The sequence below is a fragment of the Saprolegnia parasitica genome, assembly GCF_000151545.1.
Source record: "Saprolegnia parasitica CBS 223.65 unplaced genomic scaffold supercont2.32, whole genome shotgun sequence".
Taxonomy (NCBI): domain Eukaryota; phylum Oomycota; class Saprolegniomycetes; order Saprolegniales; family Saprolegniaceae; genus Saprolegnia; species Saprolegnia parasitica.
The window spans coordinates 179,986-198,695 of NW_012156426.1; the positions used below are offsets into that span (position 1 = coordinate 179,986).

The 18,710-nt window shown below is 57.5% G+C and overlaps 9 protein-coding genes across 9 annotated transcripts; 5 read left to right on the forward strand and 4 right to left on the reverse strand.

The window, feature by feature from the left end:
• Positions 1 to 689: 689 nt before the first annotated feature.
• On the forward strand, positions 690 to 1,331 carry SPRG_07651 (hypothetical protein). Its single transcript, XM_012346929.1, has one exon. It carries the CDS (start codon positions 719 to 721, stop codon positions 1,268 to 1,270), a length of 552 nt encoding a protein of 183 aa, XP_012202319.1. The 5' UTR covers positions 690 to 718; the 3' UTR covers positions 1,271 to 1,331.
• On the reverse strand, positions 1,256 to 3,646 carry SPRG_07652 (hypothetical protein). The gene is made up of 5 exons (XM_012346930.1): positions 3,035 to 3,646; positions 2,828 to 2,989; positions 2,423 to 2,778; positions 2,007 to 2,370; positions 1,256 to 1,959 (listed from the first exon to the last, which is right to left on the reverse strand). Exons 1-5 carry the CDS (start codon positions 3,623 to 3,625, stop codon positions 1,324 to 1,326), a joined length of 2,109 nt encoding a protein of 702 aa, XP_012202320.1. The 5' UTR covers positions 3,626 to 3,646; the 3' UTR covers positions 1,256 to 1,323.
• Positions 3,647 to 3,731: 85 nt separating this feature from the next.
• On the forward strand, positions 3,732 to 4,353 carry SPRG_07653 (signal peptidase I). Its single transcript, XM_012346931.1, has 2 exons — positions 3,732 to 4,164; positions 4,214 to 4,353. The coding sequence occupies exons 1-2, from the start codon at positions 3,745 to 3,747 to the stop codon at positions 4,265 to 4,267; spliced, it is 474 nt and encodes a 157-aa protein (XP_012202321.1). The 5' UTR covers positions 3,732 to 3,744; the 3' UTR covers positions 4,268 to 4,353.
• Positions 4,354 to 4,475: 122 nt separating this feature from the next.
• On the forward strand, positions 4,476 to 5,427 carry SPRG_07654 (Clp protease). Its single transcript, XM_012346932.1, has 5 exons — positions 4,476 to 4,725; positions 4,770 to 4,907; positions 4,960 to 5,108; positions 5,153 to 5,225; positions 5,270 to 5,427. Exons 1-5 carry the CDS (start codon positions 4,489 to 4,491, stop codon positions 5,372 to 5,374), a joined length of 702 nt encoding a protein of 233 aa, XP_012202322.1. The 5' UTR covers positions 4,476 to 4,488; the 3' UTR covers positions 5,375 to 5,427.
• On the reverse strand, positions 5,386 to 6,642 carry SPRG_07655 (hypothetical protein; the record flags this gene model as incomplete). Its single annotated transcript, XM_012346933.1, has 2 exons — positions 5,386 to 6,133; positions 6,202 to 6,642. 2 exons carry the CDS (start codon positions 6,640 to 6,642, stop codon positions 5,414 to 5,416), a joined length of 1,161 nt encoding a protein of 386 aa, XP_012202323.1. The 3' UTR covers positions 5,386 to 5,413.
• A 17-nt stretch (positions 6,643 to 6,659) lies between these two features.
• On the reverse strand, positions 6,660 to 10,324 carry SPRG_07656 (hypothetical protein; the record flags this gene model as incomplete). Its single annotated transcript, XM_012346934.1, has 9 exons — positions 9,943 to 10,324; positions 9,494 to 9,895; positions 8,784 to 9,442; positions 8,524 to 8,633; positions 8,413 to 8,476; positions 7,603 to 7,958; positions 7,150 to 7,555; positions 6,850 to 7,102; positions 6,660 to 6,798 (listed from the first exon to the last, which is right to left on the reverse strand). The coding sequence occupies exons 1-9, from the start codon at positions 10,221 to 10,223 to the stop codon at positions 6,660 to 6,662; spliced, it is 2,670 nt and encodes an 889-aa protein (XP_012202324.1). The 5' UTR covers positions 10,224 to 10,324.
• Positions 10,325 to 11,624: 1,300 nt separating this feature from the next.
• On the reverse strand, positions 11,625 to 13,602 carry SPRG_07657 (hypothetical protein). The gene is made up of 5 exons (XM_012346935.1): positions 12,723 to 13,602; positions 12,557 to 12,674; positions 12,421 to 12,501; positions 12,306 to 12,377; positions 11,625 to 12,257 (listed from the first exon to the last, which is right to left on the reverse strand). The coding sequence occupies exons 1-5, from the start codon at positions 13,568 to 13,570 to the stop codon at positions 11,739 to 11,741; spliced, it is 1,638 nt and encodes a 545-aa protein (XP_012202325.1). The 5' UTR covers positions 13,571 to 13,602; the 3' UTR covers positions 11,625 to 11,738.
• A 631-nt stretch (positions 13,603 to 14,233) lies between these two features.
• SPRG_07658 (hypothetical protein) lies at positions 14,234 to 15,096 on the forward strand. Its single transcript, XM_012346936.1, has 4 exons — positions 14,234 to 14,465; positions 14,516 to 14,658; positions 14,704 to 14,745; positions 14,788 to 15,096. Exons 1-4 carry the CDS (start codon positions 14,255 to 14,257, stop codon positions 15,040 to 15,042), a joined length of 651 nt encoding a protein of 216 aa, XP_012202326.1. The 5' UTR covers positions 14,234 to 14,254; the 3' UTR covers positions 15,043 to 15,096.
• A 284-nt stretch (positions 15,097 to 15,380) lies between these two features.
• SPRG_07659 (hypothetical protein) lies at positions 15,381 to 15,758 on the forward strand (the record flags this gene model as incomplete). The annotated part of the gene is made up of 1 exon (XM_012346937.1): positions 15,381 to 15,758. The coding sequence occupies one exon, from the start codon at positions 15,381 to 15,383 to the stop codon at positions 15,756 to 15,758; it is 378 nt and encodes a 125-aa protein (XP_012202327.1).
• Positions 15,759 to 18,710: the final 2,952 nt, after the last annotated feature.

Below are 18,710 nucleotides of genomic sequence, written 5' to 3' on the forward strand. Positions count from 1 at the left end.
GCCCAGCTGCTGGGCTTTCGTCTGGGCACGGATGTGCTTGCGGGACGTATCGAAGGCGGTGGGTCGATAGCCGCGCCAGGCATTGTCGGGGGCACCGGGTCGTCCTTCTGGTGTGGCTTCTTAGTGAATTGGCGGTAGCGATACCATAGCCAAAGCGTGCAGTACGTGGACCATACGAACGTCGCCTGGCGGAAGGATGGCGAGACCTTGAGCGCGACTACGAACAGGACGGCAAGGACGGCGAAGACGTTGAGGTACATCGAACGACGAAGAATTGTGCCACCTGGCTCGACGTTTTATCTAGGGGGTCGACGGCCCCCGTCGTCTTCATAATCAGCGCGTGTCACGAATTGTCAAGATACCTACCCGGGGGTGGACCCTAAAATATAACACGCAGGCTCCCCCCGAGCATCTCACGCTCGCAACTGGCACAGTAAAGCACATTATTGCTACCCCACCTTATGAGCTCACCTTGTGACTTTACACCGAAGCACACGCGAGGATTATACATGCGAGCAATACTTGCATAACCACAGTTTGACTTTCGTAGCCGCAGCAGCAACATCGACCCTGCTAATATAGTGTGCTTGTCGTGTTTTAGTGTATACATCATAATATAACCATTATTAATCTTACACTATAAACACTATTTGACGATATCTAGTAAATAGTGGGAGCAGGGTAATAATAATCTTGGGCAGCCGCAGACGAGTGAATAATGACTGGGTACGCCAAGCTCATCGCGGCCCTTGGCGAGAAGCCGCTCGAGAAGACGTCGGCCCTGGAGGCCGTTGACGAAGACATGGACACGCATGAATTTGACGCAGCCGAGGCCGCGGACAAGACCATGCAATGCGCAGACTTGCTCAGCCAAGCGTTCGAGGCCGCGTATACCCTCCAGAGCAATGATGGCGAGGCGCCGACGTACGACGCCATTATCAAGGATCTCCTTGCAATGGATGGCTCTGTCAAGGAGCTCGCAAAGATTTCAAGCTCGATGGTGCACGGTCTCAAGGCAAGCCGCAGTTTGCTTGGTGGTGCTGAGGTTGCTCTCGAGTTGTCGGACGAAGCCACGGAGGCGCGCTTCGACGAGCTCTACATGGAGGGCTTTGCGTCGGCGTTCGGCGATGAGATCGACAAGTTCCGCCAAGATGACGCGTTCGAAGCGAAGGACGTGAGCTATCTCATTACGTGTATAAAGGCTGGGGGCGACGTCTTCTCGCCCATTGAAAAGTCCCTCTTCGTCACGTCCCGCGCGTCGAAACAGTAGACTTTGTCGTAATATATAGCACACATTAACGAGACCAGTCGCTATCTTGGACATTAGGCCGTCACGACCATGCGCAGCAGCTTGAGCGCCTTGTCTTCGTTCTTGGCAATCGTAGCCTTGAGCGTGTTGATCTTGTGTAGCTGCTCCTTGATCTGCTCGTCCACCTCGACGAGTTGCAGGTTGAGCGGCTGCAGCGCATCCTCTGACTTCTTCTTCTCTTCCTCGAGCACGACGCACTTCCGCTCGTACTCTTTTTTCCAACTCTCGAGCTCCCGCGCCATCGCTTCCATGTCTTCGTACACGTACTCGATGCACTTGCCGACTGGGTTTGTCGCTTGACAGATCTTCTGAATCGACAGCCGGAGCTCGTTCATCTCCGCGACCGTTGACGTTCCGCTCTTGGTCTTCTCCTTGAAGGACTTGCGCCGTTTCCCGAGACGAATGCCGCCGTCGACGTCCTTGGCATCTTCGTCATCTTTGGCCTTGCGATTAGCCTCTTCGTCTGCGGTCTGGTCCTTCAGGATGTTGCGCACAAGCTTGCCGTGGCTGTCGTTGTCGCCACTTATCTCACGCCCGCGCCCAACGTTGTTGTCACCCTCACCACCCTCGTCGTCGCTCTCAGCGTTGTCGCCGTCCTTCATGATGCCCACCGTGGGCGCCGCCTTGTCGTCGCGCACTAGTCGACCGACCTACATGCATCCGCGTGCTAAGCAATTGTTTCCATTTCTGTCCGCACCTCCTTGACGTTCTCCTTTAGCTTGGGTGGGCGTCGGCGCGCGGTCGTTGGTCGCGCCGTGCGGTTGGCAGTGCCAGGCTTGACATCATCCTCGTCGTTATCGGGTGCCTTTGTTTTGAGATCGGCGTCATCATCAAGACCTGTGACCGCCAGTGGCTTCATTGGCACAGGTCCTGCTGCTGCTGGCTCGGGCTCCTTTGCTTTTGGCTGCGCCTTCGCTTCCTTCTTGGCGTCAGCAGTCGGTGGGTCGTCGGTCCGCGGCGCTGATACTGATGGCCGTTTGGACTTGGACTCGGCCGAGCGCGAAGGCCGCAATGCCGTGTCGCCAGCCAGCACGCGCTGCACTGAGGCGCCTGAGTTGCCGCTAGAACCGAGTCGTCGAGTCGTGACTCATTACATCAACGATATACACATACGCTTTGGCAGCCACAGCCAAGAGCTGCAGAAACTTGTTGGTTTCTTCGGGCTCGAGGCCAGCGACGATCTTAGCAGGCTTGGCCTCGATCTCGACGTTGAGGTGGACGCTAACGCAGCTGAGAATCTTTTGGAGATAGTCGATCTTGGGTTGCTTCTCTTTGATCGCGTTCGAGTCGAGCTCATCGCCCGCGTAAAGTCCGTCCGCAAACCCCGTCGCGCGCGCAATTTCCGAGACAATGTCATGGAGGAATCGGAACGGCGGTTTGCTTAAGAGCTTGGCCGACATCTTGGGCTTTGTAATGAGCTTCTCAATCACATCTTTTGTGCGCTCGACGTCGCTGTTGCATTCACCAATCTGCTCGACACATGCGTCTTCCAACATGACATAACAGCACGTCGCTTACCAGCGTGGCATATTCACTGCCACCACCGCCGTTGTTGTCCTCGCGAGTCGCCTTGCTGTTGCTTGATGGGCGGCTCGAGCTGCCCGCTGACGATGGCTTGGGATCGGCCTCCTTCTCGCGGTCTTGCTTTGCTTTCTCCTCTTTGGCCCGTCGTGCGCGCTCCTACGGACCATAAGTGGAAATTGGTGTACGAAACCAAAGCCGTACCCGCGCTTTCTCTTCAGCCTTGGCTTTTTCTTCGGCTTTCACCTTCTCATCCGCTTCTTTCGACGCCGCATCGTCCTTCGGCGCTTCTTTAGCCGGCGGTGTCGATTCCCGTTTCGCCTCGGGCTTGGCTTCTGCGGCGGGCGCTGCACCGCCGCCGCTACCAGCAAGTGTCTCGGGTAGCGCAGGATACGCCACCAGTGTTTTTTGCACAGCGCCACCCCAGTCGAGACCAGGGTTGGACGCAGCGGCTGCGAGGTCGGCGAGGAAGATATTCGTGTTCTCGGCTTCGAGACCGGCGACGATCTTGGCGGACCGGACGTCAATATCGCGGCCATGGCACTGACCAGCACAGTAGATCATCTTGTCGAGGAACTGCAGCTTTTGGTGTTTCTCCTTGATGTTGGCCGAGTCGAGCTCGTAGTCGGTGTAGAGGCCCTTGGCAAACCCCGTGGCTGCAATGAGCGCCGTGAAGATGTCATGGATGAAGCGGAACGGCGGCTTGAGGAGGAGCTTCTCCGCAAGCTTCGGCTTGGGGATCAGCGGCTGGAGCGTCTCCTGCGTCTTCTTAATGAGCTCGTTAACGTCGCCCATGCCGAAAGTTGCGAAAACGCGATCTTCATTCGCGACCCGTCGGCGTGGTTTTGTACCGGATTCCGCTGGCCGTATCCGGACGACGACAAAGTATCCGGATGGCAACAAAAAGTCTCTGGATGAGCGAGCTTGCCAAGGTCGCAGGCGGCCTCGCGCGCTTCGGCGGCCTCGTCTTCTGTGCGCTGCAGCTCGGCGACGTGGTGCTCTGCGTCGGACCGAGTATGCTTCCGACGCTCAACGAGCATGGCGACATCGTGCTCCTGGACAAGATCACCCCGCGCTTCCGGCGCCTGCGGAACGGCGAGGTCGTGATCGCCAAGTCGCCTTCCAACTTTCGCCAGACGGTATGCAAGCGCATTGTGGCGTCCGAGGGCGAAACCGTCGGCCTCAAGCATCGCTACAATTCGAGTCGCATTGAAATGAAGACTGTGCCCAAGGGGCACGTGTGGCTCGAGGGTGACAACAAGAAGGACTCGCACGACTCGCGCTACTACGGCCCCGTTCCGTACGCACTCATCCAAGGGCGCGTCGCCTTGCGCGTACGTATCGATGATGAGCTGCATTGGGTGCTGACGACGAGCATCGTAGATTTGGCCGCTCACGCAACTCGGGAGCCTTGCTACGCCGCTGACGACCGATTAATTTAGCCCGCATGATGATGATGATGATGATGATGATGTAACGACGACTGCAATGCACTTCGGCGCGTGGTGTGCTGGTGTATGGAGATGCGCAGCATCGACAGAAGACCATGGGAACGGTCGGTGCCAACGAAGCTGCCAGCGTGCGCTAGAAAGGCGTCCCGTATCCGGAAGAAGCCGGTGTCGGTTTTGGATCGCACACTAGTGTTCTTGCAGAGATCGATGCACGGTCTACGATCGACGAGCCAACGCGTGCTTCGCGGCGCCAACAAGACCTTCATGTCCTTCGGCGGCCCGACGGGTAGTGTCGTGCCCATGGTGCTCGAGCAAAGCCCCCGGGGCGAGCGCGTCTACGACATCTACTCGCGTCTTCTCAAGGAGCGCATCATCTTTCTTCACGGCCCCGTGAACGACCACATGGCCTGCTTGATCACGGCCCAGCTGCTCTACCTCGAAAGCGTACACCTGCTAGAAAGATCGCGGTTCAGACATTGGGTGCGTAGGAGCATCCTGAGAAGGACGTGTGCATGTATATCAACAGCCCTGGCGGCGTCGTCACGGCGGGCCTCGCAATTTACGACACGATGCAGTATATACAACCTCGCGTTCGCACGCTCTGCATCGGTCAAGCTGCATCCATGGTTCTTCTTTTGTCGTCGCCTATCCGCCGACATAACACTGTCGTTCGTGTAGGGCGCGCTACTCCTCGCTGGTGGCGCACCTGGTTGCCGCTCGGCGCTACCCAACTCGCGCATCATGATCCACCAACCGTCGGGCGGCGCGCAGGGCATGGCGAGCGACATCGCCATCCAAGCCGAGGAGATCTTGAAAACCCGAGCTCGGTACATCTAGGGCCATTTGTAGCACAGGGTCAATTCTTTCGTAGCTTGAACACTCTGTACGCGCAGCACTCGAAGCAAGACGTTGGCGTCATCGAGCAGGCGATGGACCGCGACAAGGTATTGATGCCCCTTCTCAGGCCACGAACCGAGATCGCCACTAGTTTATGGACCCGGACGCTGCGATTCGGTTCGGACTTATCGACACGATCTTGCAGCAGCGTAAGCGCCCAGTCACTGCCGACCACGCCCACGAGCGCGTCGCGTGAAGAAATCCAGTAGGAAACTTTCGATAGTTATGGCGTTGCTTATTCGCTGTGCGTGGTTGCTTGGGCCAGGAGGCCCAGGAGACTGAGGAGGTCGACGTCGCCAGAGTCGAAGCCAAGCACGATAGTGTCTTCCTCGACAAAGACGCGCTGGATGACGTGGCGGCTTCGCTGATGCGCAAGCACAGCGCAAGAATCGAAAATCGAGTACAAATAGAGCTGCGACTCGGTGCAAAGCAGCACAAGCGGCGGACGCGTATGCTCGCGGGGGACGTGCACGGCTTGCGCGAAACGGACCGTTGCCGATGGTAGCGAGAATACACTCAGGAGCACGCCGTTGACGTCGACAGCAATCACGTCAAGGCCTTCCGGCGTCTCGGACACTAGCACGATGTGCGACTCGGGCGCAAGGATCGACGAACATGTCAAATGCAATGCTCGCCCGACGTTGGCGGCTACGTCGATGCTTCGCAGCCACTTGGTCGCATGGAGCGCGAAGAGTTGCACGAGACTTGAGGCCGTGGTCACAACGGCCAAGTCGACGTCCAAATTGACAGCCGCGCTGGTCCCAACAACGTCACCGATGCCCAGCGTGCGATACGGGCTTACGACGGGAGGCACGCGGGGTGGTAGTTGCGTGTCGGGTGTCCAGAGAGACGACCAGAGCGCAGACCACTTTGTCGTCGAGGATGTTGGCGCTTCCGGCGGCGTAACGTTGACCGTAGGAAAAAGCAGCTCCAGGAGCACGGATTTCGTCCACACCTGCAAGATACCTAAACACACCACGTTAGGGACATGATGTGGGCACAGCAGCGACCGTGGTGATCAACCCAGATGCAAGCGCCGCTGGACATGGCGGCGCACGCCATGGGCTGGCCAGTGCGAAGGAAGGCGGTGTTTGATGGAGCCACGACGACGCATCCCGCGTCGACGTCAACGCCGTAAACGGCGAGGCCACGTGTGATGTCAAGGAGCACGAAGTAGCGGCCTGGGCAGTGGGCTGGACCCACGTCCAACACGTACGTCGGTGCACACGGTAGCGGAAGATGACTGGACATGACGAGAACATCCGTATCACCGAGGCGCTGCGACACAGCCCCGTCGTCCGAGACTACACGACCTGAAGCGTCGAGTACCCACGCAATGGGCGACGGCGCCATCACGCGCGTGAGCGCCACTGCGGACGGCGATATCGCAGTTTGGCAGGCAACGTCGCGCGTCGGGTGCGGCGACAAAAAGACTTGAGGCGGCGTCTGGCCAAAGTACTGCATCTGCGTCGTCGCGGGATCTAGGTCTTGCTCAGCAAACGGCCAAAGTCCAGCGGCACGGGCGGCGCGTGCTCGGCGTAGGTAAGATGGAAGAAGACGTTGTTTGCAGCCCATGCAGCCGGGCCTGAGTTCTGGTAGCCAAAGATAAGGTCGATCCACCTATCGTTTGTCAGCTCCAACCTGATGTGGGTACGCAAGTAGCAGATTTACGGTGCAATGTCAGCGGCTTCAAGCTCGTGTCGTAGCTGTGCAAGAAACGCCATCGGCGTCGAGTTGTTCGGTAGGACAACGTCACCAACGACAGTGCCGTTCTGGCGCACACCGAGGGGTGTCAGCGATGTGTAGACACCGGGATGATAGAAAAGCTCTGGCACGAGCTCCTTGACGTCGGACGACGTCAGGCAGTTGGTCCACGCTTCGGTGACGGAGTGAAAAAGACGGTCTGCATGGTCCAGTTTCCCTCCTACGGCAAGTGCTGGCACAAAGAACAGAATTGTTCAATGCACACACCCTGAAGATCCTTGGCGTACTGGGTGAACGGGCGCAGACGCACGAGAAAATAGAGGACCGAGCCTGTCGTCGAGTAGTGGGACCCATAGAGAAACGGCGGCGGCGCGTCGTCGAGCTCGGATGCCAGGGCTGACGCTCGTGCCTGACATTGCGCGAGTCGACTCGGGTTCAACGCGCCTATCGGGACGTGCAGCGGACGCCGCGCACCGGCAACTGTTGGCTCTGAAACCCACGGCGCGACAAAGTACTGGTTCAAGTCATTGTACGTGCGTCCGGCCGCCGTGTTGACGAGCATGAGGTACTCCAGGTTCGAGATGCACTGGGACTGCCATCGACTCGTGGCCTCCATCGCCTCCAGATAAGCCCTCGGGGACGGCAAGACTTGCTTTCCGAGCAGCGTTGACAGCTACTCAGCATATCAGAGCATTCATATCGGAATCGCCAGGTAAGTACGCGAGTCAAGTCGGCCGGTACCAAATGAGGTGCCCGCTGCGCGAGACTTGCCAAGGCTAACGGACGCGACGCTTCGTAGCACAGCGTACAGATGCGTGCCGACTCAAAGACGACCAGCCACGGTGCTCTCGACGACCACCAAAAGAGCTCGATGGCGACGCCAGCTTGGAGGAGGTAGCGGCGTCCCAGCGCGTACTTGAACTCGTCGACGCCGGCCAACTTTCGTAAGCTCGACTCATGGGGCGCAAAGACGAAATGCGACGACGAGATCATAAACCTGCCCGAGATGTTGCCTCTGGCGCGCAGCAAAAGCACGCTCGCGACAAAGACCGAACTGCCTGACGGAATGGGGTCGCCTACAGCAAGTTCTTTGTAATTACGCCTGAAATCCATCGTCATACGTACTTCTGATTGGCGCGGTCGCACGCGCTCGGAGCCGCACTGAGTGCTGCCAGAGCTCCGTGGACGATCCGAGGGGCTCTGATAGACTCTCAAAAAGTCGAGGTTGAAATGCTGGCGACTCGCCAACGTGTTCACGATACGGAGTGAGGCGTGGACGCAACCGTGCAAGACCAAACTCAGCTTTGTCAACACGGTAGCAAAGTTCCGCGGTGTCCGTCTGCCACAAGCAATGAGACATTCGCACTCGCTTTAGCACCCGCAGAATGCTTGCTGCGTCGCCGACGGTCCGCGCAATGTCATGATCGGGCACCGTGTCGTTTGGTAGTGTCGGTGGTGTCCAGGGCGACTCATCTTCATTTCCATCATTGTCGCCGTTTGCCGTGTCTGTTGCGACCGATGGGGCCGAACAAAGCGGCGCGATCGCAGCTTCGAAAGCCGGCCCACGCATGATCTCAGCTATCTGCTGCCGAACCTATTGAATGAATCATTACATGTTGGTAAAAAGGAAGAAGAATGCACCGAGAGCGAGAGGTCGCTGACCTCGGGGATCTGTTGAGCGAGGTGTGGCGGTAGCGTGTAGATGAGGCACTGGACCTTCTCAGCCGCCTGCGGGTACTGCGCAAGCGTCTCTAGCAGCAAGCATTTGAGAGCTATTGCTTCGGGAACGCCCAGCTCGAGCCACGAGCCTTGAACCAGTAGCAAATCTCGACGGTATGGGTCGCCACCAGGGACACCACATTTCGGACATTCGTGGTCTAGTCCAAGGTACCGGCAGGCACCACAGTAGACGAAGCCATCGGCAGTGTAGGCCATCTCCTCGAGGGCAAGTATCCAGCCGGTGGTGCGTCGGAGAAAGCTCCAGTCCGTGATGGGCAGAGTCATGAGCGCGCGCCAAAGCGGCAGCAGCGACAAGACCCACGCGGGTGTATTGTCGAGCGTTGAGGCCGCGACAAGAAACGCCACAGCGTGCTTGGGCGGGCACATATCGCGGACGAGCGCGGCCACGGACCGAGCAATAGCAATCCGGGCACACGCAGCCAATGCTGCATCGAGAAATGAAGTTGCGTCGACCTGGGCACAGAGCGCATGCCCAATGCAGTGGCCTAGCAGCTGCGTCGTGCCGTCGAGTACCGCAAGCCACTCTGCATCGCGGTCCCGCACGGACAAGCCGACGCGCGCGACGTGTTGGACCATTGCGATGGGCGTCGAATGCCATCGCGAGAGTCGAGCGATGAGAGCGTCGGGGCTGGCGACGAGGTGACCAATGCACTGTCGCTTGCAGCGCAGCGAAGTCGTTCGAATTGCGCACTCCAACAACAGCGCAGGGTCTCGCAGTAACGCGAGCTCCGCCACGACTGGCAGTGACTCGTCCAACAAGACGCAGCGATCGGCGAGCGCGGAGACCGAGGCCCTGCGCAAACGGTGGTCTCGAGCGTACCTACGTGGAGTAGAACGTTTTAGAAGGCGATAGATGCCTAGTGTCTCGTACGCCACGAGCACCCGCAATGCGGCGACCCGGGTCGTCTTTGAGTGCGCAGCACCGACGTGCTCAATCCACATATCGCATTTGCTGTCGACGTCGCCAGAGACACTTTCCGAGGCCAGCACGCGCTGGGCCCACCACGTCAGCACGTCGACGTTGTCGTGCTGCTCATCTTCAACCAAGTGCACGTGAAGTGCGTCCAGTGCGGACTCTGCGCGAGCCGGTGACCGGTACAGAACGCGATCCACGATGCGAAGTACTTGCTCTCGCAATGACGCGCTGGTCGAGAAGCGCGTCAAGGTGTCGTACCAAAACCGCATTGGTGGGATGTCTTCGATCGCCATCAAGCCCACAAACGCGTCGAGCTGAGCGAGGTAAAGAGCTTGCAAGTCGAAGGAGCCCCGGCACCTGACGTGTTGTGAGGCATAAACTCCAGGGATCGTCATTGTCCATACCATTGGTGACTTGGAAGCACGACCTGGAGCCACGGCGTGAGGTCGGATCGCGGTGGCAACGTTGCCGCTCGGACGACAAGGGTGGACGTGGCCTCAAACACGGCGCGAATGAGGGCAGCCGACACAGGCTGCGAGCGCAGCCAGTGGCGCGCCCAGAAATGACCGAAAGTACCAAAGCTCGGGTTGTGCTGGAATGGAACGAGCGCCTCGTCGGCCGTCGCTGCGTCGGTGCAGATCGCACGACAGATAAAAAGAAGCATCGGCGTGTCGTCCCGTTCCATGTCGGAGTCTGGGGGCGTCGGTTGCTCTGGTGTGGAGATTGTACGCTCAAAGAAGGGCGTTAGCGACCACAGAACACCCCCGCTAGAGCGCAAGACGTCGAGCACGTGCCTACAGAGCACAGAGCAGTGATGTGCCCGAGATATGATATGGAGCGGCCTACTTGGACGTCCATAGCGCAATGCCCGGGGCATCATCGGAAGCTTTTCGAGCAAAATGTGTGTTCTGTCCGTTTTCGGCCCAATTGGTGACGCTCGTCGAGTCATTGGCTTCGTAGGCTGCGTCGAGCACGACGTATGGTTGTGTTGCTGAAATCAGTCGCAAGGCGGCAAGCCGGCCTTGCAATGGCACCGATGACGCCGCTGGATTCAACGACGCCGCAACGCACAGCGAGTGCTTGGACGGAGCGGACCAGGAAAAGGCTTCTGTGATGCCAACGACATTGCCATTGATACGGCACGTGAGGACGCCGCCAGAAAGCTCCAGGGCAATCAAGTTCCATCGATCACTGATCTCTACGTCGATCTGCCGCGCGGAAGACGTCGTGACGTTCCACGTGGTGCAGATCTACTACAAGATCACGCGATATGTAGAGATCTCTCGCGTACCAGTGATTGACCCGACGGTGTTTGCGAAATGGCAAGCTCCAATCCACAACCTGACGCGTCGTTGCGCCAGCTCCATAACGCCATCGTGACGCCTTCGATTGGGTCGACACACACGTTTGCTTCCAGCTCAAAGCAGTCGCCAAGATGGCACGTCATCGGGAAGCTGAGTCCCGAGTGCCGGCCAAAAAAACTCCACGCCCGCACTACACAAGTAACAAACTGACGGCGCGGCCTCTTGGTAGGTAAATTGACCTGGCTGGGTCGGTAGGTCCATGAGAGACACAAGCCATAGCCATGGCGCCGCAGCTCTCGTCGAGTAGGCCATAGCGAAGACGACGCGAAGCGCATCGGCGTTGATTGCGTCACGAAATACCGTGCTCAGGTGCTGCATCATAGCATCGTCGTCCGTCGTGGATAGCCAGCGCAGTGAGGTCGACGCTGTCAAGGACGCCTTGCGGGCGACATGGCTGCATCGCAGCAACGGCAACCACGCGCGTGGCTCGGCGAGGTGCGTCGCGACCCAATGCGGCATGGCCTCGATAAGCTCGCTTCTGCTGCTGCTGCTGCAATTGCATAGGTCGAGAAGAAGCTGCACGTCCGGTCTCTGAAGCTCTTCCCACTCGTCCGACGACGCTACGGACCTGCGGAGTCTGCCCCACGCCATGCTGTCGTCAACTGACATCTTGCCAGGTGTACACCGGTTCGCGTTCTGAGTGTATTCCCACCGGACCTTAACCGGTTCAAGACCGTCTCTCGTTGACTTTGTTTTGTGGTGCCGACAAGACATACTGTACATCGAGCCCAACAAGGTGTCGTCGATTAACGTTTCATACCACGGGTGCCGTGTCCATAGTAGGTACTAATCGTGGCTGTCGCGCTTCTTTTTAGCGTGTACAAGTTGAGATGCACTTAGCCGAACACAATCGACGACTCGCCGGCGCCGTGCTGCTGCTTCTTGCCCGCAAACTTGGGTTGGAAGTCGCCCTTGGGCTTGGACGTGTTCTCGACGTAGCCCGAGGTCTCGATGCCGCTGGCGTTGATGCCTTGCGCCGCCAGGTTGGCGTTGATGGCGGCCTTGTCGGTCGCCGAGATGCCAATGTCGTTCTTGACCTCCTCGACCGTCTGCGTCCCGTCGGGGTGCGTCACAAGGACGCGGCGGCACGTCGAGTTGGCGCACCAGCCCTCGCCACCCGAAATGTGCCACGCGTTGCGGATCATGAGCTCAAAGTAGTCGTCGTCATCGATGGACGCGCTGACGTTGGCGTAGTACCGAATGAACTCGTCGGGGGTCACTTTCCCGTCCTTCTCGCCGCCGTCAAACGTGTCGAGAAATTCGCGGAAGATCTCATTCTTCGTCTTGCGCCCCGAGATGACGTCCGGGTGCTGGTCGGCGTTGTACTTGGCGACAATATCGTCGAGCTCGACAATCTACGGGGATGCAATCAAGATCAAATAGACATATTGAACGCGGCGGACCCCGTTGCCGTTGGCGTCAATGACCGTGAAGGCAAGGAGCACCATTTGCTTCCGGCGCTCGTTCAACTCGCCCTAGAAACGTAATGAGCTCTCGTGGCACCATGAAATGTTATACGCGGAGGCCAACGAGGAACTCGTCGTAGCTGAGGTTGCCAGACTTGTCGTCGTCAAAAAACTCGAACAAATCGGTGATTTCCTACAACACAATGCGCGAATAAGCCTGAGCCCAACGATGCGACAGTGCTTGTAACCTTATCGCTGAGGTTCATTGCGTGCTCGGCAATAGCCTTCTTGAACTCGTTAATGTCGAGCGTCTTGCTGCCATCGTCGTCAATGATGCGGAACTTGCGGCCCAAGCCGACAATGCCGCTACACATAAGCAAACCATGAGCGATGTACATAAAATGTGGAGCGAACCGAGCGCCGTGCTCATAGAGAGTCTGGCGAAGCGCAGCGAGGGTATCGGCGACGGCGCGAGGCGCGTTCTTAACGGCCTCGGAGACAGTGTTGCCCGTGCTGACAACCTTGTCCGTCTTCTTGGCTGCTTTGGGCGCAGCGTGATGGCTGCCGTTCGGGATTTCCTTGCCACGGAAGGGGTGCGACACGAAGCCGCCAAGATGCACAAGACCTTCGATGCTGTGGGCAAAGTCTGCGCCCCAGCCACCCTTGGCCTTGACTGACGCAACACGCGGTTCACCGATAAAAAGCGCGCGAACGATCGGCTTGACGGTAGCGATGCTGATCTGAATGAGTGCTTGCGTCACGGTCGTGGCCGTCGACTGAAACAGAGCATCGGCCGCGTTGAGGAAGCCAAAGCACACGACGGCGTCGAAACCACCGTTGAGAGCAAGCTTGTTGGCAGCGTACGGGACATCTTCGAGCGACGGCACGGCGACGACTTCGTGGAAGACGTCCGGCGTGAGCTCCTTGAGAAAGTTGGCGACGAACTCGTCGACAAGAGCGTCATCAGCCTTGGTCTTGACGACCGCGACGCGGACGGAGACAGCAATACGCGATGTCGTCGATGCCACTTCCGAGGGAGGCGCAGACGCAGCAACGACGTGCACGGGGGCGGGCGGTGCGCCAAAGGGCGAGCTCTCGCTCGTGGTGTTAGAGGCGCTGGCACGGGGGTTGAACTTGGCCTTGGGTGGCGACGGAGGCGTATTGTCGTTGAAGCTCCAGCTGGAGTTGCCGCCCGGAGGTGCGTGGAGTCGCGTGGACGGGCGCTTGAGCTCGCCCATATCGGCGCTCGTCAATGTGCTCATGAGGCTGCTCGGTTGTCTTCAAAATCCAAAGTACGCAAGATCTCCCTCCTCCTCCCGCATTTGATGAGAATCCTCTCACAGTTTATAATCATGGTTGTGAGACATCAAAAGACAGAGGTCGTGGGGTGTAAAAACGAACCTACGCACCTTGTCTTCGCGTTGCCTGTAGCGCCTTTGTTGTCGGCCCCGGAGCAGTTGGGTACCTCTTGCTCGTGCTCTCTACGATCGCACCCATTATACTAGTATGTGTCTGCCATACCGCAGAACTACGTACGCCACCGAGCGAAGGATATTGGATATTCAACTCTCATGCGCGCCCCTTTTCATTACGAATATATTGTGTATTCGTCGGGAGCCCCGATGCCTTCAATGCAGTGTCATCATGATCGCTCTTCGTGCCAAGAAGCTGCGATGCAATGGACTATGGTAATCCCTTCCTGGAGTTCTTCAAATAGCAACCACCAGGGGCATTCAGCATCTTGTGTTTGGCGGCTTCCTCGTCGCTTCTTGGCGCGGCTTCGATTTTCGATTTCGGCTGCGCAATTTAAAGATCGCGGTGTCCAATTCCCTACAAATATGAAGTGATATAATTCTAGACGCCGGTCTCACCGAACGACTGACGTATGCAGGGCGGCAAATAATAAAATAATTTCATTTCACGAATCGGGCGACGGACGGACGACCATGATTAAGTTGAAGGCCCGCCAGCAGGAGAAGAAGAAGGAAGAGGAAGCCGCTGCTGCGGCCGCCGCTGAGCACGAGGCCTCTGGTGCCCCCGAGCCTGATGAGACGGAGGCCAAGGCCAAGGTGTCGATCTTCGGTATTGGCCGCGGAAAGCGCACCGCAAAGCCCAAGGAGAAGAAGCGGACGCCTGGCGAGATCCGCATCCAGAAAGGTACATCATGCATGGCATCCTGCGATCTCAGGAATTTCACGTGCGCATAGACATTGCTGAGCTCGACGGCGGATCTGCCGCTGTCGTGAGCTTCCCGGACCCGAATGACCTCACGACCTTCGACGTCAAGGTGGCAGTCGATACGGGCCTCTGGACCGGCGCCACGTATCACTTCACGTTTAAGATCCCTGCGGTAAGCTCTCTCTAGTCTGCGTCCAAGCATCTCAACTTCATCTAGCTGTACCCGCACGAACCGCCGAAAGTGCGCTGCGAGACCAAGGTACGGTCATCCGCGCGATCTCGTGCGCTCACATCGCCATAGATCTATCACCCGAACATCGATCTTGAAGGCCACGTGTGCTTGAACATTCTTCGCGACGACTGGAAGCCTGTGCTCGACATCAACGCCGTTATTTATGGCCTCATCTACCTCTTCTACGAGCCCAACCCGGACGACCCGCTGAACAAGGAAGCTGCCGAGATTTTCCGCAACGATCCGCGCCGATTCCAAGACCTCGTGTCGCGCTCGCTTCGGGGCCAGACGGTCCAAGGCCAGCAGTTTGAACGTCTTGTGTAACCTCGACTTGTCGAGAACAACAATGGATGATGATGGCGAGCATATGCAGTTCACACTCTTCGTAGCTTACACAACATGGTCCTAGTACCGACACGCCGCCGGTTCTACTATGGGGCGCAAGTGATCGCAGCGGGGACGCACTGGGCAAAGTACGCGTTCTGGCGCTTGCACGCCCAGCCCATCATTGAGCCGCAGACACTGTCGTCGAGCCAGCCGTCGCCACCACACTGCTCGTAGCCCACCTTGTCAGGGCGGCAAACAGTATCCAAGCAAGTCGCCCCTTGTGTGCAGCGCTCACCTTGGTCGCAGTGCGCCCAAAATCCGACGCACATACCAAGATGGGGCACTTCGTCGGTGTGCGTCGGCTCCGGCGCCGGCGTCTTCTTCGTGCACTTGGGTCTTTCCGTGGACGCGATAGATGCATCCGGTGTCGTAGGGTGCGTAGTCTCGGACGTTGGAGTCGTCGGTGCAGTTGGTGTTGGGGTCGCGCCGACGTGCGATGGCGGGCGTGGCATCTCGGTGCACGGCGTCGGCGTCTTTGTTTTTGTCGAACAGATCTTCCGCGTTGGCATCGGCGTCGGAGGCACAGTGGCTGGTGCTGGGGTCTTTGGAGAGCACTTCTTGTGTGTCGTCGTATTGGTCGGCACGGGTGTGGGTGTCTTGGGCACGCAGCGATGTTTCGGCGGCACGGGTGTCGTTCTGTTCGTGAGCACTGATGGCTTAGGAGAGCATTTCTTGTGCGGGAGCAGACTAGTGCTGTTGACTTGCGTCGTTGGTGTTGGTGTCTGCGGCGGTAAGAGCGGAGGCGCGTAGCTGTCGATGTCAGACGATCCTCCATTGGAGCTAGCGATTGCCGCCGTTCCACACAAGACGAGAACCTTGATGACCGACACTAGCAACATGGCAATCTAAAAGTGGGGTTTCTGTCGATAAATCTGCCTGCCGATCGGGCAAGCCAGCATGGCTTGCATCAATGATGGCGACCCGTCTTGGCCGACTACATTTAGAACGACTAGCACTTTGCTTGCGAATTGCACCACCATCTTGTGTTACACGATATCTCCCCGTAGCGCCAATGAGCTAAATTTAGTCGCGGCATCCCAAAATGACTGCAGACGAGGACGGTGGAGTCTGGATTGATTGGGTCCGCAGTAGGGCTCATCAACGCTAGCAGTGCAGCCTCAACGTATGACCACGAGTTGCAGTGGTGATAGCCGGGTAACTTATAATGGCAAGTCAGACTGTGAGCTGTCCATCGACCACCAGAAGGCAAAACGAAGCGAACGCTGATTCCCAAACCGTACGATACACAGAGATTGTCCGGTGGCCCGTTAATGAGTACATTATCCACCGGGTATTTAAGCACATTACTGTACATGATGTGGCCTGTTGATACAGACGTACTAGTACCTCAAGTCTATGCAGACCAACACGGATCGAGCGAGCCGGATACAATGGGACGTCGCCTCTTACACCAATTGATTCATGCTGGTCGCAGTTTCTCCCCAAATTGGTTACGCCGTAGTTACGCGGTTGCAAGAAGATCACAATCGATTTGGATTCAGTCGTCGATGCCCAAGTTCCTCTACCACGTCTTCCTCACCCATGACTGGAGCACCGACGAGGCTGGCCGCGACAACCACGCTCGCGTCTCTAGAATCAACGACGTTCTCAAGGCCAAGTACAACGCATCTATGTTGGAACTGCTCCTCATGCAACGGTGCTCATAGTGGCATCGTCACGTGGTTCGACGGCGACCGCATGGGCGGTAACATCAAGAACAAATGGGCCACGGCATCGAACACTCAGCGCTCGTCGCCGTCTTCATCACGCAGACCTACATGGAGAAGGTCAACGGTACCAACCAGAACGACAATTGCCAGCTCGAGTTCAACATGGCTGGGAATACGCAGACTGCAGCGCGCCTCATTCCAATCATTATGGAGCCTCGCATGAAGGATCAAACCAAGTGGAAATGCGAGTTCAAACTCACACTCGGCTCGCTTTTCTATTTGGACGCAACCTCCGATAGCAACTTTCTGGAGTTCTGCAACACGCTTGCGAACAAAATCAAGGAAATGCTCGCCAAAACAACGCTCTTTCCGAACCAAGATGACGTGCTGATCGAGACGACGGGCGACAACCCAATGATGGACAACGTGCGTGTCGACCCACCCAACACGATTCCAATCGACGCTGCTATCCACTCGACGTTGCCGGTGCCACCCAAAAAGGGCCCCAACGGCTCCAGCACTGTCGTGCCGGTCAACAACACCTACCACCCAACGATAGTCGTGACACCGTCATCGCCTCCAGCTTTGTTGTCATCTGGTGGTGACCGCTTGCGCCTCATCCAGAAGACAATCCTCGGTTGCGGCTGTGTATTGCTGGCGATAATTGTTCTATCCATTTTTGGCGGCTCGTCGTCGTCATCCTCGTCGTCATCCTCGATCTCGACCTCGACCGTGACCTCAACCTCTGACTTCGACATCGACTTCAACTAACACTGATGTGGTGATCGGGACAGCCGATAGTCGCACGCTACCTTGACCACAAACCCCGACGGACAGCTTAACTTGGTGTGCATGGTCGGGGATGTCGACAAGACTCGTAGACTAGCAATCCAGCTTTTAATCCCCCTATAGTGACGAAGTGACTCCTTTCGTCTCTGCGCTTGTCTGTCCGTGTAGGACAACGGGCGCTACAGCTTTACCGAGAGATTTGTGAGTTGCCAAACAAATCTAATGCTATAGAATACGTCGTCGATACAAGAGGAGAGCGTTCATGAAATAGTGTTCCCAGACCTTTGATGGAACGGATTGAAACGTCTTTCCTTCGATGTGCGGTCGCCATTTGGTCGGTTGGCGTCGACAAGAGATATGCCCAAGTACCTCTACCACGTTTTCCTTACGCACGACTGGGGCGTCGACGAGGCTGGTCGTGATAACCACGCACGCGTCTCTCGCATCAACAACGTTCTCAAGGCCAAGTACGTATCACGACCATGAGCATGAAGTATTAACGACCGGCACTAGTGGCATCGTCACGTGGTTCGACGCCGACCGCATGCGCGGCAACATTAAAAAGATGATGGCCGATGGCATTGACCACTCGGCGCTGGCAGCCGTGTTCATCACACAGCGCTATATGGAGAAGGTCAATGGTGCCAACCAGAACGACAATTGCCAGCTTGAGTTTGGCATGGCGGGGAATACGCAGACGGCGGCGCGTATCATCCCTATCGTCATGGAGCCTCGCATGAAGAACTTGGCCAACTGGAAGGGTGAGTTCAAGCTCATGCTGGGCACCCTATTGTACATGGATGCGACGTCCGACGCTACCCTCGAGCAGTTTGCGCTCGAGCTGGTCGCCAAGATCAAGGAGATGCTGGCGGACCCAAGCGTGTTCCCCGAACAAGACGACGTCGTCATTGATGCAGCCGCGAGCGCTGGACTTGTCCGAAAATCCATCGAGTCTGAGGCACCACCTCCACTGCCCTCCAACGCCATCGCGCCCATCGATATGCCAACGGGCAAAGCCGTCAACCACTGGAAACCGCGGCGTCTTCTCGTTGTCGCTGGTACAGCTGCAATCGTGGTCATCACCGGGGTACTGGTAGTTGTCTTATCGTCCTCGACAACGGTGGACGCGACCAACGAGTCTACACC